This window comes from Cuculus canorus, chromosome 4 (genome assembly GCF_017976375.1).
Source record: "Cuculus canorus isolate bCucCan1 chromosome 4, bCucCan1.pri, whole genome shotgun sequence".
Lineage (NCBI taxonomy): Eukaryota > Metazoa > Chordata > Aves > Cuculiformes > Cuculidae > Cuculus > Cuculus canorus.
This window is the reverse complement of record NC_071404.1, coordinates 26,428,704-26,443,847: the sequence shown is the minus strand read 5'-3', so window position 1 is coordinate 26,443,847 and position 15,144 is coordinate 26,428,704. Positions and strand designations below refer to the sequence as shown.

At 41.0% G+C, this 15,144-nt stretch overlaps 1 protein-coding gene across 2 annotated transcripts in view; it reads left to right on the top strand.

The window, feature by feature from the left end:
- BEND4 (BEN domain containing 4) overlaps window positions 1-15,144 on the top strand; it is a 43,108-nt gene that overhangs the window by 4,261 nt on the left and 23,703 nt on the right. For both annotated transcript variants that reach the window (XM_054066502.1, XM_054066503.1), the window contains exon 2: window positions 4,210-4,776. In XM_054066502.1, coding sequence (XP_053922477.1) covers window positions 4,210-4,776 — 567 coding nt within the window. The remainder of the gene's footprint in view (window positions 1-4,209; window positions 4,777-15,144) is intronic.

The following is a 15,144-nucleotide window of genomic DNA, read 5'->3' as shown; positions in this document are numbered from 1 at the left end:
CATCCACTGAACTGTCTCAGTGATCTTCATGCGAAATGCCCAAGAAAGCATTGCTTAGTCATGGGAGGTATCAAATGCTCTCAATTTTTGTGACCCAAGCATAGATATTTACAACAGTGTTCGTATCTGAAAACATAAAGTCTGTATCCACAGACAAAGCCATTAGAGGGGTGCAGAGCTGCTGCCCCAGGATCTAAATTAATACTAATAGGATAATAATTGAACAAATCAAGAAATACAAATCATCAGGTTAGAGGACAACCACTGCAGTGTGAAGAGTGAGATGATTGAAATTGCTAAGGAACCTGGCCTTTTTAATCTTCCTGAAGATTAAATACCAATGAATACATTCCCTGCAGGGGAGAATGTATGGTATTCAGACCCACTCAATAGTTATAAAGATGACTTTTTAAACCAGCTGCCCAAGATTACAAAGGAAACTATGGAAAAACCCACGACCTGAATCCAGAGCCATTGAGACCCAACACAATGCCTTATTAATAAAGCTGTCGGGTCAAAGTATTGAAAAGATCCTCAGGTGTAGGAAAAGCTGATGTTATATCTGCGAGTCTTTCCAGATATCTTTTCTGATACACCGTGTAAGTCATTGGATCGAATTTCAGAAGTTTACTCTTACTAAAACCCAGCGTTTAGTCTGGCAGTTGGATAGCTACGAAGCCCCATAGTTCAGCATCAGTGAGAAAAAGATATAAAGATGAATGCTGTACCATGGAGTTGAGACATGATTTGCTATATGATACTATCTTATGGTTGCTGGCACTCTCAAATAATCTTGTTAGGAATACTTATACTTGTAGCAATTTAATCCTTCTCTATTAGCACGTTATGGGCCTGATCCAGCCAATCCACCTTCAGGCAAAAGCCTAGTTAAAGTCAATAGAAGCTCTGTAAGACTAAAGGCTGCGGGGTCTGAGACATTAGAATTACATGGTTTGTGAGCATCATAATAAGAAAAAGGAATATCACAACTGTTTACACTGTTTTAGTCCAGTGCAGTCATTTCAATAGAGTCTTTTTTCCTAGAAAATACATACATTACATTAAATCAATTAAGAATCATAGATCAATGATTATTCAATAGTAATGACATAAAGCCAACTTTTTGTCATTTTGTAGTGATTAGACATTGCACAGTGCTTGCGTTTCTAATTACAGTCAGTCAGTAGAAGCTGGAATCCCAGTTTCTACAATATATGCTAAATGGGTAGCATTTGTTTTTATTTTTCGCAAGAAATAACCATTGTTATCATTTTCAATTGGGGTAGTTCAGACTGTGTGTATGCACACCATTGCTCGTACCTTCAAAGTGCTACCTGCTTCAGCACAGAGCCAGATGTTTCCAGAATGTGTGCTCAGAGCATCCCTCCCTATTGCTGCACAGCGATACCCACAAAAAATCACTTGCAAATCTTTGTGCTAGCATTTCAAAAATAGCCCTGCCTTGTCATGGCATTCATTTTTTATATCTTTGAGTATGGGTTAAAGTTAAGAAAAAACCAGAAATTGCTGGGTTTGTGTCTTTGTAGTAGATCTGATACTGAACTGAAGATTAAACCAGTACCGTCATTTCTGTATAAAATTTCAGTTATGTTTTAAGCCATTATCACAGTGAATGTGCTTAATGCATTCAATTTTACAACAAAACTAATCACTAATTTTATCTTTACTGATGTTAGCGTGTATTATAGCGTTCTTCAGAACTGATATTTGAAATGTCAGGTTACTTTTTGCCATATTTTAGGGGAAATCATAATATTAGAATAACATCTCTTATACTAATCTAATCTCTTTTCAGTTGTTTCATTCATATTTTGTCCCCTTGTAACAAGGATATGCAAGGAATAAGTAACTCTTTTGTCACCAGGGACCGTAATGATTAAAATACAAACCATAAATATGACTTCAGGTCTGGAATCGGATTATAGGATTAAAATGAATGAAAAAACTGCTCTGTAGCAGGATTGCAAAGTTCCAATCAATATCATCCTTTGATAATTTTAAGGGGAAGATGTGGGAAGTAAAGAAATAAGGCAAAGAAAATGCAACTTGAGATTGCTAGTGATTCTTGGGTTTCTTGATTTTCTTTAGGTTTATCCACACATCCCAACTAGAAAACTGCAATATCACCAGAGTTCTCTTCTTTTAATTTGTATGACATTTTTTGTGCTGTGTTATTTTGCACTTGCATAGTAAGGGTTAAGCCCGCTAGCCTTAGGTTAATGCAGTAAAAAGGAAGGAGGAACGGCAGGTATGGACACTACAGAGTACCTACTGCCCTGCCGGCACCTACTTGTAAAGGGGGCAGCAGTGCAATTCTGCCCTTTTGAGTTTATATTGAGGACAGGGTGTTACTTGACATTTTGGATCAAAGATGCATTGGAGAAAACTGCCCTGGTTTGTCTGAGCCCACCTACAAGGGTGTGGTACATTAGCGGAGAGAGCTGATTGTGAGGATGCTTCAAGTGGTCTCAAGACCACCTCAATCCTTCACATGCCAGTGGGCTATCCCTGCCTGCCTCTGGCAGCCTCGTAGCCCAGCACTGTGCCTACGTTTACTCTGTCCACATTCTGTTCTTACAGTTCAGTCCTTGGAAGGTCACATCCTCAGGTTTTGCACTGAGGAGGTCTCCTACTGGCGCTGCACTTGAGACTGAAAACATTTGTATGCTGCTTCAGCCCTGCCCTCTTTGCAGAGATATGGAAGATGGTAGAAATGCAGATTAGCGTTATTTCAGATGGTTTTCAGGTGAGCTGTACTAACCTCAGTGTGAAGTAGATTTTTTCACCAAAAGATGTATCTTCTGGATTGTGGTGAAGTATCGTAAGTGCCAACTCTGAAAGGCGTGAATTTTGAATGTTTCTGTTCTTTACCTATTTTCAGTGTGATGAGGCTATATTTTCATCTCTAGTGATGAATTTAAGATACATGAAGGTCTGGGGTGCTTAGTCTCATGCATCTGTGGCAGGTTGCCGTTTTGAAAGTAAATGCGTTTGTCACTTTCTAAAAGTCAAGCCTGCTTGAGAAGAGCTCTCCAAAATTGGCAGTGCTTAAACCTACCAGTCTTTTTTTTTCTCATGCAAAATGTTAGTTACGTCTTTTTATACACCTAGAGGAATTCAACTATGAATAAGCTAAAAAATTTTTAAAAGGCGTTATTTTTACTGGGGAACTTGACAGGTTGTACTGTAAATGGTTTGGCCATTTTCAGTCTGGGTCTGAACTGTTTCAAAACTGTTACAGCTGCTTGAGCTATATACATAGACACTGCAGGAACGATCCATCCTACTATGCATGTTTAAGTTGTAGTTGCTATTGCTCTCTGAGAAATGACACCTCCTGTCATTAGAGGGAAAGCTGGGTGTGGCATGACATCCTTATCCTGCTTCCAGAGCTGAGCTGCTGCCTCCAGAAACTGCTGCATGACCACACATAGGGCTTCCTGATTATGTCCAGAGCAGCTTGAAGAACTCTGCACTGCTCTGTGCTGTGTGCTTATGGCCTGCGCACAAGCTCATAAGAGGTCAGCAGGACAGAAGAAATCCCTCCTCTGTCCATTTGATGATTTTTCTCAGTGTAAGGAGAGGGGTTTGTGCCTATCACTCTTGAGTTGTTCTTGGACATACATGGAATCTGGAGTAAAAGGAACAGAAACAACGTCCATGGGAGTAGGTCTCATGAAGAATCCCATGCCCAGTGTCAAGCACGTGCAGCAAATAGGAAAAGGATTAAAAACAAAGCTTGGAACCCTGGTTGGAGAGGAGTGAGGCACAGGGCAAAGATGCAGTGCAAAGTCCTGAAAACAGATACAGGCAATGCCCACTGGCAGCTTGAAATAGGCTTCCAGAGAAGTACTTGTTTGAACTTCGAGCAAATTGGATGGAATTGGTGTTTTCTTCCCCATTTTCCTGTCTTAATCCCTCTGAAAGAAGATAGCAGTAAGCAGTGACTATCATCACAATGCATTTCTGATTAACAGCAAGGGCACAAGGGCACTCCCAAAATAGAAGCAAAGTTGGGGTTGTTTTAAATCAGTGTTGCAGAAGTATTAAAGCAGAAGCCATAATTTTAATGTGTTCAGAAATAAAATGCATGCTACTGTAAACAGCTGTGTACATTCATCTAGCTGCTACTGCCTGACATAACTTTTTGCTTTAAGTTTTTGTGATTCACCTTTTCTTTTGTTGCAGAGAGTCGGATGATTCTGGATGCCTTTGCCCAACAATGCAGCCGGGTTCTAAGTCTCTTAAATTGTGGTGGAAAACTACTAGACAACAACCACTCTCAGTCCATGATTTCTTGTATAAAGCAGGAAAACCCAAATTATAGTGAAAGACAAGAGCAATGTCAGCTTGGGAAAATGGTCCATAGTCAGACATCAGACATTTTAGACATAGAGATGCAGTATATGCAAAAGAAACAACAAACCTCAGCCTTTCTGAGAGTTTTTACCGATTCTCTTCAGAACTATTTGCTTTCTGGGAGCTTCCCTTCTCAGAACACCTCATCAGTAAATGATTTCAGCCATTTGGCAGATGTGGATCCACTTTCAACCTCTCCAGTACACACTTTAGGTGGATGGACATCTCCAGCAACATCTGAATCTCATGGTCACCCATCATCTTCTACACTTCCAGAGGAGGAAGAGGAGGAAGAGGAAGAAGGTTACTGCCCTCGATGTCAGGAGCTGGAGCAGGAGGTAATTTCATTGCAACAAGAAAATGAAGAACTTCGTAGAAAATTGGAGAGCATCCCAGGTAAAAAATGCCCTGCCCTATAATATTGCCAGTAAGTGATACAAATAGTTTCGGTAATAGTTTGTTTTAAGTTCTAGTCATTTTTAAGGTTGCAGTCATAATAAACAATGGAATTTGTCTCCAGCTAAAATTCCTGTAGTTGTGCCCACTGGAAAATGTTCTGGTGATACTCATCCATATGAATCTTGAGTTCTAGTCTAGTGAGCTGTGTTCAGGATGGGATGTACTTGTTACAAGTACAAACATTAGGTGGTTTGTCACAGTAATTTCAAACATGCTTTTATACCCAATTATCTATCTTTCTCTATCTGTCTTGTGACATTGCAGCTTATAAACCTAATTCCCTTTTGGGGTTCCTTTTTTGGTTACTTAAAGAAGCTATTAAAAATTACATCCGTACTTTTAACTGAAATAGATTTGGCTTTTACCTTGAACAGTATCTCCTAAATTTCCATTAGCTCAGTAGAAGCATAAATATATCTCTTCCCATTCATCTTCAAATAAAACCTGAAAAAGAGCTTGACAACAACTTCTCCAGTTCAGCAATACCTAGCAGCCGCTGTGGGAGAGAAAGCAGACAGAAAACCCCTATCTAATAGAAACCCCCTATGTGAAAAAATTCTTTGCCCATTTAAACTTAAGGCTTCTCACTGTTAAGGTGCACTGACATACTTGAAGAGTGGTATTGGATAAGAATGAGGTGTCTTGGACCCAGATCCTCAAAACTTTAACCGCAGGCAAATACGCACGTCAAATAATAATACAGGAAAAAAATGGAATTTAGCAAAGAAATCTGCAACACACTTCTGACATATATAAACACTAGGGAGTGACACCTTTGCTAGCTAAAATTTGAGGTGCTTAGGGTAGATCCATGCAAAGTTAATTGAACTAATCCTCAAGTAGCAGAAAAGCACAGATAATATAGCATGGGTCATGAGAAAAAATACTTAAGAGCCGCTAACTATGAAGAAAGGAGGAAGGCAGTAACCAAGTACTGTCCGAATATCTAGATACACTTTCAAAATTTGAGCAAAAGGCAAGCAGGAGTCTTCATAATACTTCTCCCTAGCTATCAGTGACGTATTATGAATTATTTGTATTAATTATATTGTTTTTCTTGTATGCTTTGGTCCATGTGGGTACCAGAAAATCCCATAAGCAATATTGTTCAGTGCAGAGAAAACCCAGACTTGAGAATACTTCCCCCACTCCTCCCAAAATCTGCAGTCACAGTAACTCATGCACTGTCACTGGATTCAGTAGTGGTTCATGCATCACGTGGAAACACTGTAACAGGAGAAGTCATGCAGTATTCAATTCCCGTTAAGTCCTGGCTTAAGGTGTAGAAGACCAAAAATTATCATTAGGGTCTGTAAAATATCCTACAGGTTTCATTTAATCACCTATATTGAACCCAGTAATCTTTTTTACTTTGACTAAAGTGTAATTTCTGTTTGACTCAAGTAATATCTCAGAAGACCTACAGTCCTGAGTTGGAGACTCTGGTGAGTGTTGGCTGTACCTCTTACCCTGAGACTTCACTCTAGCAGTCTGTTATATTGGTGGAAATGTGTGCCAAATTCCCTGTCTGACTATTGGAAATCAGCTTGCAGCCACTGACCTTTATGTTTTGCTCCACTAAATGAAGTGCTGTATACGACTAGGTGCTTTTTCTGGATGAAGGTGCTTAGAAATTGAAAGCTGACTTTATTTCCATTTTAGGTGAACTAAGCAAGCAGCTGTTTAAAACTCCACCCCAAATAAGATATATCCTTCTTTGTAGTTCTCCCCTCTACTCATTTCTTAAAAATTTGGGCTCTGAAAGTATGTGCAGTATATCCTGTCTGCCTGAGCGAAAGTAGTCTCTGTTCCCACACACAATTGCCCTGGTCATTTGGCCGTTGGTTGTGCAGCTGAGCTTCTCATTCTGTGCCCATTCTTCCTAGATGTGCATACATTGGTTTTGGCTGTGTTCATTTACTAAACGATGTAGATTGCTTTGGCTGTCCTATTTTCCCCTCTTTGCCGGTCACTGATTCCTGTGTCATCCAGATTTTTTTTGATTGTTTAAATTAACTTTGTGATCCCAGTTAGAAATGTTGAATGGTATTGAGTCTGTCAGTCCCTGTTGAGTCCTGCTGGAAACACATCTATTCATTATGAGACCTCGAAGACAGATAGTTGAGATGTTGGTAGCAGGTTCTTGATCCATGTATGCTGTAGCCTATTCAAGTGTTTCTGCTTTTGCAGTCATGGTAGTAAGTTAAATGCCCTTCAGGAGACTAGGTATACTGTATTTGTTCAACTCTACTTTTTCAAGTGAACCCATAATCTCATCCAAGAACGACAGTCAAGTTAGTCTGACAAGATCCACTTTCCATAAGACCATTTTGACTGGCGTTAGTTATATTCATATCCTTTAGTTCTTAGTCAGTCAAATGAATCCTGTTGTAATTGCCTGTATTTTGCTAGGATTAATGCTGGGCTAAACAGCCAGTATTTATCTCGGGTCATCACAGTTACACTTCATCTCATTCTAAAAGAGATAAACATAAACATAGTCCTTCACCACTCAGGAGTAAAGAAACACATTGTTAGTGGAGTATCAAAAGAAGCAGACAAACATAAAATAAATGTGCAAGGATGTATGACTTCATCAGCCAAAATAAAATTGTCATCAAATGCATCTGCTGCTGTCTGGGTGGCATATACAGATAAGTCTAAAGCAACTCAGGTGTGTGGGGAAATATTAAGAGGGACAGAAGGTACCCTCTGATTTTGCTGTATCAGTCGGACAGAGGTCTGAGCTCCTCAGGCAGTCCCACAGCCACTACCAAGCAAGTGGGATCAGAAATCAGCTGCTTGCAATGGCTGATCGTTTTTGTCTCCAGTGCTGCTTTTGCTTCAATGAGTTTCTGATAAACCAAAGAAGCCATTGGAAATTTCTGTGGGACTTGAAATGCCCAACTATGTATACGAACGGGTGCAATGCTCATTTTCTGAGCACATTTTTTGTGCTGGTCAAAATGTTATGTGCATCAGGAGGACGCCAGAAAACCCTCTGCAGAGGGTTTCAGTGGTGTTTGCCACCATCTACCACATCTGAGTCATCTCGGAGCACAAACTTTCTTCCCTGCTTGTTCATACGTCTCACGCAAGGCATCCAACAGGCCAGGTAAGGTGATTAGTGTGGGAGAAAAGCGACTGTGGAAGCAGCTAGATGGGCATGAAGGCTGCCATCAGGCTGCTGAAAGAGCAGCGGTTTTTGTTGTAGTGGTTTTCCCACTCATCCTTGAGGGAGCTGAGCCGGAGCTGCTCAGTGAGTCTGGCAGCAGACCCTGCGAGCATTGGGAGACGTGCACCATGCCCTCCCCACAGGTGCTGAGCCTCCTTCTAGCAACCCTGTCAACAGAAGATAAAAGCACCAACCCTTCCCTTATGCTCTATAACCATCTATGAATCATTTTATCCTTCTGAAATACTTTGCATTTATTTTTTCTTTACTTTCCATATGCAAAAGCCCTTTTAAAATCTGTGAGAGTTTTAGATCTAAAAATAGTTACCGCTGTATATCTCTGCCTCTAGCTCTGAGAAGCACCATTTGAGTGGCTCAAAAAGAGACTACCAGGAAGAAGAGTGTTTTCTCAGCAGATATAAAGGCAGTGACCTTTTTTTTTTAAACAAATATTACACAAAACATATCCTCCTGTAGTTATAGGACACAGAAAATAAGATTTTTGAGTTTTCAGGACTCTGCCTTGTTGTCGTAGAAGACCTCCAGTCCTGCAGGATCTCTTTGCCCATAGTCTAGCATCCATCATTTGTTGGTAGCTCACCACTGCAGAAAAGAGATTACGTGGATGAAATATTGCATGTGTTTTAGTTGGTTGGGGTTTTTTTCCCCCTCAAAAAATACCCATGTGATTTGACTGAAACAGTACTAAATTTGTGAGAAATTTTAACTTATGGAATAAATGAAGTAAAATTCCTGTGTCAGTGCTTTGATTTTGGAGCAATGTAGCATATTGCAAATTGCACAATTTTCCCTAATAATTTTTTTAGGTAAAAACATTAACTGAACATTTTCAATTTTCAGTCCAACTGAAAAACAGAAATAATTTGTTCGGTGTATTACTTTGTCTTGTTTTAAAAAGTACTTAAAGATAGATAATTCCTGGAAGGAGTTTGGCAAACTTGTCATTGATCTTTAAGGTTTTGAGAACGTCATGAACAGAGTAATCCATCTATATGAGGAGAAAAATGTTTTCCTAATCTCTTTCCTCTGTATAAAAATTACTAGAGCTGTGATATATTCCCAATAGTAAAATTAAAGACTTATTTGTGAGACTACGTATAAGACCTGGACTTAGGCCCTCTAATGCATAAGGATATTAAGCAGTTTTTCACTGTTGTCTGCAGGATTTTGCCATAGCTTTTGGTCTAAATGGGTCAGAACTTTTCCAGGTGGTTAAAACAAAGGCCAGGAGACATGAGTGAATGTTTGCATCCTAGTGCTCCAAGCTTTGCTACATGGTTTCAGGCAAACCAGCCTGAAAGCAGTGAGAAGGTACAAATAAGTGAGATGAAACAGCATGTGAGAAATACAGTTGTTTTTACCTTGTTGGCCTGACAGCAAATATACTCCAGCAAACCATGGGTGAATGGGGGTAAAAATATCTCTCAGATGTAGAGAGGTGATCACATACAGAGACGACATTCTTGGTGGGTGCAAATAGCCAAAGCAAAGCGGGATTTGCAGGTAGAGCTAGTATCTATATAATTGAAAAAGTCAGACAAGTTTTCCAGGAGATTTTGTGTGCCCAAGGCTTGACTCGACTTCCTGACTATATCGGATGATCTAATAAAAGATATTACTTTTCCCTACAAATCCTGTCTCCTTTATACTTTCAGAGCATCGCGTTTCCAAAGAGGCTACCACAGCCGCAGCGTAGATAAAGCAGCCATCAAGGGTTACAATGAACACTTTCTCATGTCCTTTTTTTTTTTGCCTTTTTTTCTTGATGTTCACATTTAACCACTACTTTGGTTTCCCTTGATGTTCTGGATGTTTTGGTCTGATCTCTGGCTTCATTCTACTATTCAGCTTCAAAGCATGAAGTTACTTCAGGAAGACAGAGCCTCAAGTGCAGTTGCCCGCTTTTCGGCATGAGAACCCCTTTGAATTTTTTAGCACTGCTTTCCCTGCATCTTGGGGGTGCCGGCTTAGTTTGCTAAACTAGCCTGAGTACAAAAAATTGCTGAACCATATAACTGCAGCAGACCAGGGTTTTATTAATCTTTTTTCTCCACGCTTCCAGGTAAAAACCCATGAGAATTGGGGGAGGCAGTTTAGCCTACCTTGGGAAGCAAGAGCCTAGTGGGAGTTTTGTGGGTAGCTGTGACTCAGCCTGGCAAGGCTGAACTCCTCGGTCTCAGCTGTGGCTTGTGTTTTGCAGGTTATAGAATTGTTCAGTGGGAAAAAACCTTTGAGATCATCGAGTCCAACCATGCCTGCCCACTACTAAACCATGTCCCTGACCACCTCATCTACCCATCTTTTAAATACCTCTGGGGATGGTGACTCAATCCCTTCACCAGACAGACAGTTCCAGTGCCTGATAACCCTTTCAGAGAAGTTTTTCCTGATATCTAATCTGAAACTCCCCTTAAGGCCATTTCTTCTCGTCCTCTCACTAGTAACTTGGGAGAAGAGAGACACAGCCACCTTGCTACAACCTCCTTTCAGGTATTTGTAGACCATGACAAGGTCTCCCTCAGCTTCCTTTTTTCTAGGCTAAAGAATCCCAGTTCCCTCAGTGGTGCCTCATAAGGCTTGTCCTCCAACCCCTTCACCAGCTCTGTTGCCCTTCCTTGGACACGCTTCAGCACCTCAGTGTCTTTCTTGTAGTGAGGGGCCCAAAACTGAACACAGTGTTAGAGGTGTGGCCTCGCTAATGCTGAGTACAGGGGCAGAATTACTTCCCTGGTCCTGCTGGAGGCACTGCTTCTGATACAGACCAGGATGCCATTGGCCTTCTTGGCCACCTGGGCACACTGCTGCCTCATATTCAGCTGACTGTCAACCAACACCCCCAGATCCTTCTCTGCCAGGCAGCTTTCCAGGTCAGCATTTGGCATTTTAGTGACACAAGCTGCTGTCCCCACTTGCAAGGGTCTCCTTGGTTTCCCTGTTATTATCAACAGTATAAACGTGTAGAGTGGTTGACATGGGTTGTCCCTGCCCTGAAGACTTCGTGGTTGAAGGGAAGACGGGAAGAGGTACGTCTTGTAGAGATAGCGGGAGGAAAGTGAGGAAGCACAGACTGCATGTAGCAGTATTGCTTAAATGAGAGATGTACAGCTGTCTTGTTTTCTCTCTTTCCTTCTGTTGTTTAGGCAGAGATGTACATCCCAGGGGCACATGGAAGGGGCACATTCTTTCTGCTTTCTGGAAGAAATATTTTTGCAAAAGAAAAAATAAATACAACAGCTTTTCAGATGCAGATTAGCAGAAGTAAAACAGGTTTCCACTCTACCTGGAAAACATAACTGAGAAGGATTTTAAAAGTGGCAGGATATTTGCTATAATTTTTAGTTTCTTCCCTGCTTTTGGCAAGCACGTAGGTCAGTTCAGCCAAGCTTTAACACTCTTCTGTGTGTAATGTCAAGTCGTCTTATTTCTGCTGGATGCTCTCACTACAAATGAGTGCTGGTTTTACTTTACCATCCAGTTACAAATACCCATATTTGTAGGGTCTTGAGTACCGAGATCAGTTCCTCTTTACTAATTCCCATCTCTTCTTCCCCCTCGCTCTTTTTCCAGCTCATCGCACTCGAACAAGTTGTCTTCACAGCCCATCCATGCAGCTTTTGCTGGCTTTCAGTTGACTATTGAAATAAATGACTGTATGAGCTAAAATAATCCAAGCCATGTTATACTGCACACTTGTCCAAATCTCAGGCAGAGAAAGCATCTCTATTAATGTTATAAGAAATTCACACTGCCATCTAGTTCGTCAGCAGGTTCCCTGTCATTTGTTAGATCTTTTTGACAGTCGAGCATCAATTTAGAAATGCCCTGCAATGAACTTGGAGTGAAGCATCAGTCAAGGTCAAGTGAAGGAGGATGTGTTGCAGTGTTGAGCCGGCCTTAACTAACAGCTGCTGGTCTGAGCAGGGTGGATGTAGCTGTACACCCTTCTCCTCACTGGAGAGTAAAGAAATAAATGGTCTTGAGTGCTAAGGGATTAGTTTTCTGCTGTGCAAAACACCAAGAGGAATACTAGCCAGTGTTGGCTGCAGAGCACAAAATCTCATTAATGAGCAGAATAACCAGATTCCTTACTGTGTCCTTACTGGGGCTGAGGCCACCGCAGGGAGGGAGAGAGCCAAGCCAGGGATGAGCCATCCCTTCCCATTAGGGCTGTCTGATGCCGCAGGAGAGGTTGGAGGTGTACCTTGTTTACACTGGAGATATGTCTTATTTGCAGCAAGCCTGAGTATCTCTCAGTAGTGCTGTACTTTTGCAACATAAACAGCCCTGGAGTGTGTTACACTGGAGGCAATGTGTGAGGGAGGGTAAATGTGAGCCCTCATTTTGACAGACAGCAATACAAGTGATTGTGGTCCAATGGCATTTATAATGAGCAAAAACCCAGCCCAAACTAATGTTCTTGGCACTTCATAAATAGTTGGAAACAATTATTAGAGCCAAAAGTTAAAAAAAAAAAAAAAGAAAGAGGTGGGTGATAACATAAGCATGCTATTGAAGGCCCCAAAAGTCTACCTAGGAGTAAATTTTCATGCTGGTTGCAAAATCAGCCAGTATAGAGGGGAAGCAAAGGAAAAGTTGGAAACATAACAAGTGGACTAGAGAGGAAGCTGATGATGAGTAAAAAGCAGAGGTTAGGATCAGTGGAAAATTAAGACTTAAAATTGTACCTGGAGCACTCTGTAGAGGAAAACACCTTTCCCTGGCAAACTAAATGAAAAATATGGAGACCTAATAAGTATCGGACCACTATCAGATGGAAACAATGGGTTTTGTCAATAATATGGAACTGCTTATTGAGCATTTCTGTTCTGGTATTTGTGAAGAATAAAATGATACAGCCACACCAATATGATGATGGTAAGCAGGTAGAAATATTTTCCATTTCCACTGCAACTCGGCATGGTAGCACACATTCAACAGTGGCTTCAAGTGGAACTTCAGCTGTCTGCCACAACTCCTTCCCAAGTGTTGGGGCAGCAGAAAAGCTTTTTAGTCACCACAGAATTGCAGGCCTTTTAGAAAGGATGAAGAGATGCTGATTCAGGCTCAGGTTGTAAGAGAGGGGTGTGAGAGTGGAGTTAGGGGTCCCTCTTTCAGAAACTGGTGTCACCAGGAGAGCCACAGCACACAGCACAGGGAGCAGTAGCTGCTTGTGTACATCAGCTTTTCATCTGTAAGTGCACATCATCTTATTACCAAAAGCATTAGGCAGCTGCTGCCAAAGCACGATGTTTTGAAAATCATGGCGCTTGGACAACTCATTTGAGGAGCTAACATAAAAATAAAGGTGGACAAAAAAGAACTCTGACAATTATTTTCTTTATGTTTTGGAATATCTGGGATGCTTCAGAGACTGAAAGATGCAAATACGCTATGATTTATTTTTTAAAAAAAGAACATGAGTTGTCCTGGATGATGGTAGGCTTGTTGGCCTGATACTGAGCCCAGACAAACTAATTGCACAGCTGATGCCGGCTTCAATTAATGGAGTACTAAAAGAGAATAATGGAGTTAGCACCAGGCAACATCTTTCCAAATTATGATTTTGATGAGATGAAAAGTTTGGTTGATGAGGGTGTTGCAGTTATTCAGGGTGTTACATAACATTAGATTACAAAAAGTGATTTAAAAAAATGCAAATTTTTGCATTCAGGAAATTTGTGTTTGTATTCAGGAAATTGCCATGATGCAGTTGAATTTCTGGAGGGATTCTTGGTGAAACTGTTCACAGCCCGTGTTTTTAATACTTTCATCAGTGAAAGAAAGCATACAATCATTGCTTACAGCTTGCAAGCAGTGCAGTGGTAGCAATGAGCAAGGAAAACAAGAGGTACTGAAAACCGATATCGCTCTGCTTGGTTTCAGCCCCTGGGAAATGGACACTGAGAAAGGGTTTTGGAAGACATGGTAGCTCTTTGGCCAAGTATTGATACACAGCATGGCAAAAAGGGCTGGCTTGGTCTTTGGATGTACAGATGCCTAAGTAGATGTAGGGATTTTGCTTTTAGTGTAAGCCCAGCATCTTGGGAAGGTCAGTGTTGAACTCAGCAAATAGAAGACAGAGAAATGACTTCACCACTAACTATTAAGTACATAACAAGTAACAGATGTTTTCTATCTCTTTTCCAAAGATTTATAAAACCCAGTCAAAGGAAAACAGAATACAGACTTGAAATACAGTGTATGTTTCTGAGGGTGAAATAGCACGCACTGTAATAACTAGCCAAGGGTAGAAACTGCATTACTGGGAGATGACGATTCGAGTTGTACTGTGTTTTGCCCACTAATGCTGTCTGGTTCAAAGATGACTTAGTCCAGAGAGTTGCTGTGCTCTGTGGCAGGTCAAACTGAAAGATGACAGCCTGGCTTTTGCTCTTGGCACAGCTGGTGGCCACCACACTGTTCAGCTGTTTATAGGAAATCAGGATACTCTCGGAGAAAGCTGTGACAAGCTATGCCGCAAAAGCACTTGTTACAGCATACAGATGCCTAGAATAACAATGAAGTCTTATAACTTGGATCAATAAACAACAAAGACCTGCCACCTCTTACGCATGTTCTGCTTAGTTGCTGCTTAGCATCTTAGTGAGACCAGACTTCCCCAGCTTTTGAAAGTCCCCCATAGAACCTCCTCACCCTTTAGCTCCTACAAAGATCTTACTCTTCTTTTCCCTCACTGCAGTCAAGGTTACTTTGCCACTTCCAGTGTCTTTTCTGAGTCACTGGCACTTTCAGAAAGTAAAGTACATGGAAACATGGGCAGGAAAAATGGCCAGGATGGGCAGAAAATGAGCAGGAAAATTCCTGCCTTCCCCACAAGCTTTCTACTAAACGATAACAGTGAAGTGTTATTTTGACATTAGCATCTTCACCATTGGTTACGGTAGGTACAGATCACTGTTGTTAGTGTTGGTGATAGTGGATAGGTACATCAGCATGCAGATAATCAGCTCTTAGAGTTATGATCATGTTAACTTTCTAGAGACCACATCAAAATGAAAGAAACAGAACATAAATAAGCTAGTAGATTTAAATGATTTCTTGTACTCACAGTTGGGAGCCACAGACGCTTACAAAGTTATGTTTGTTGC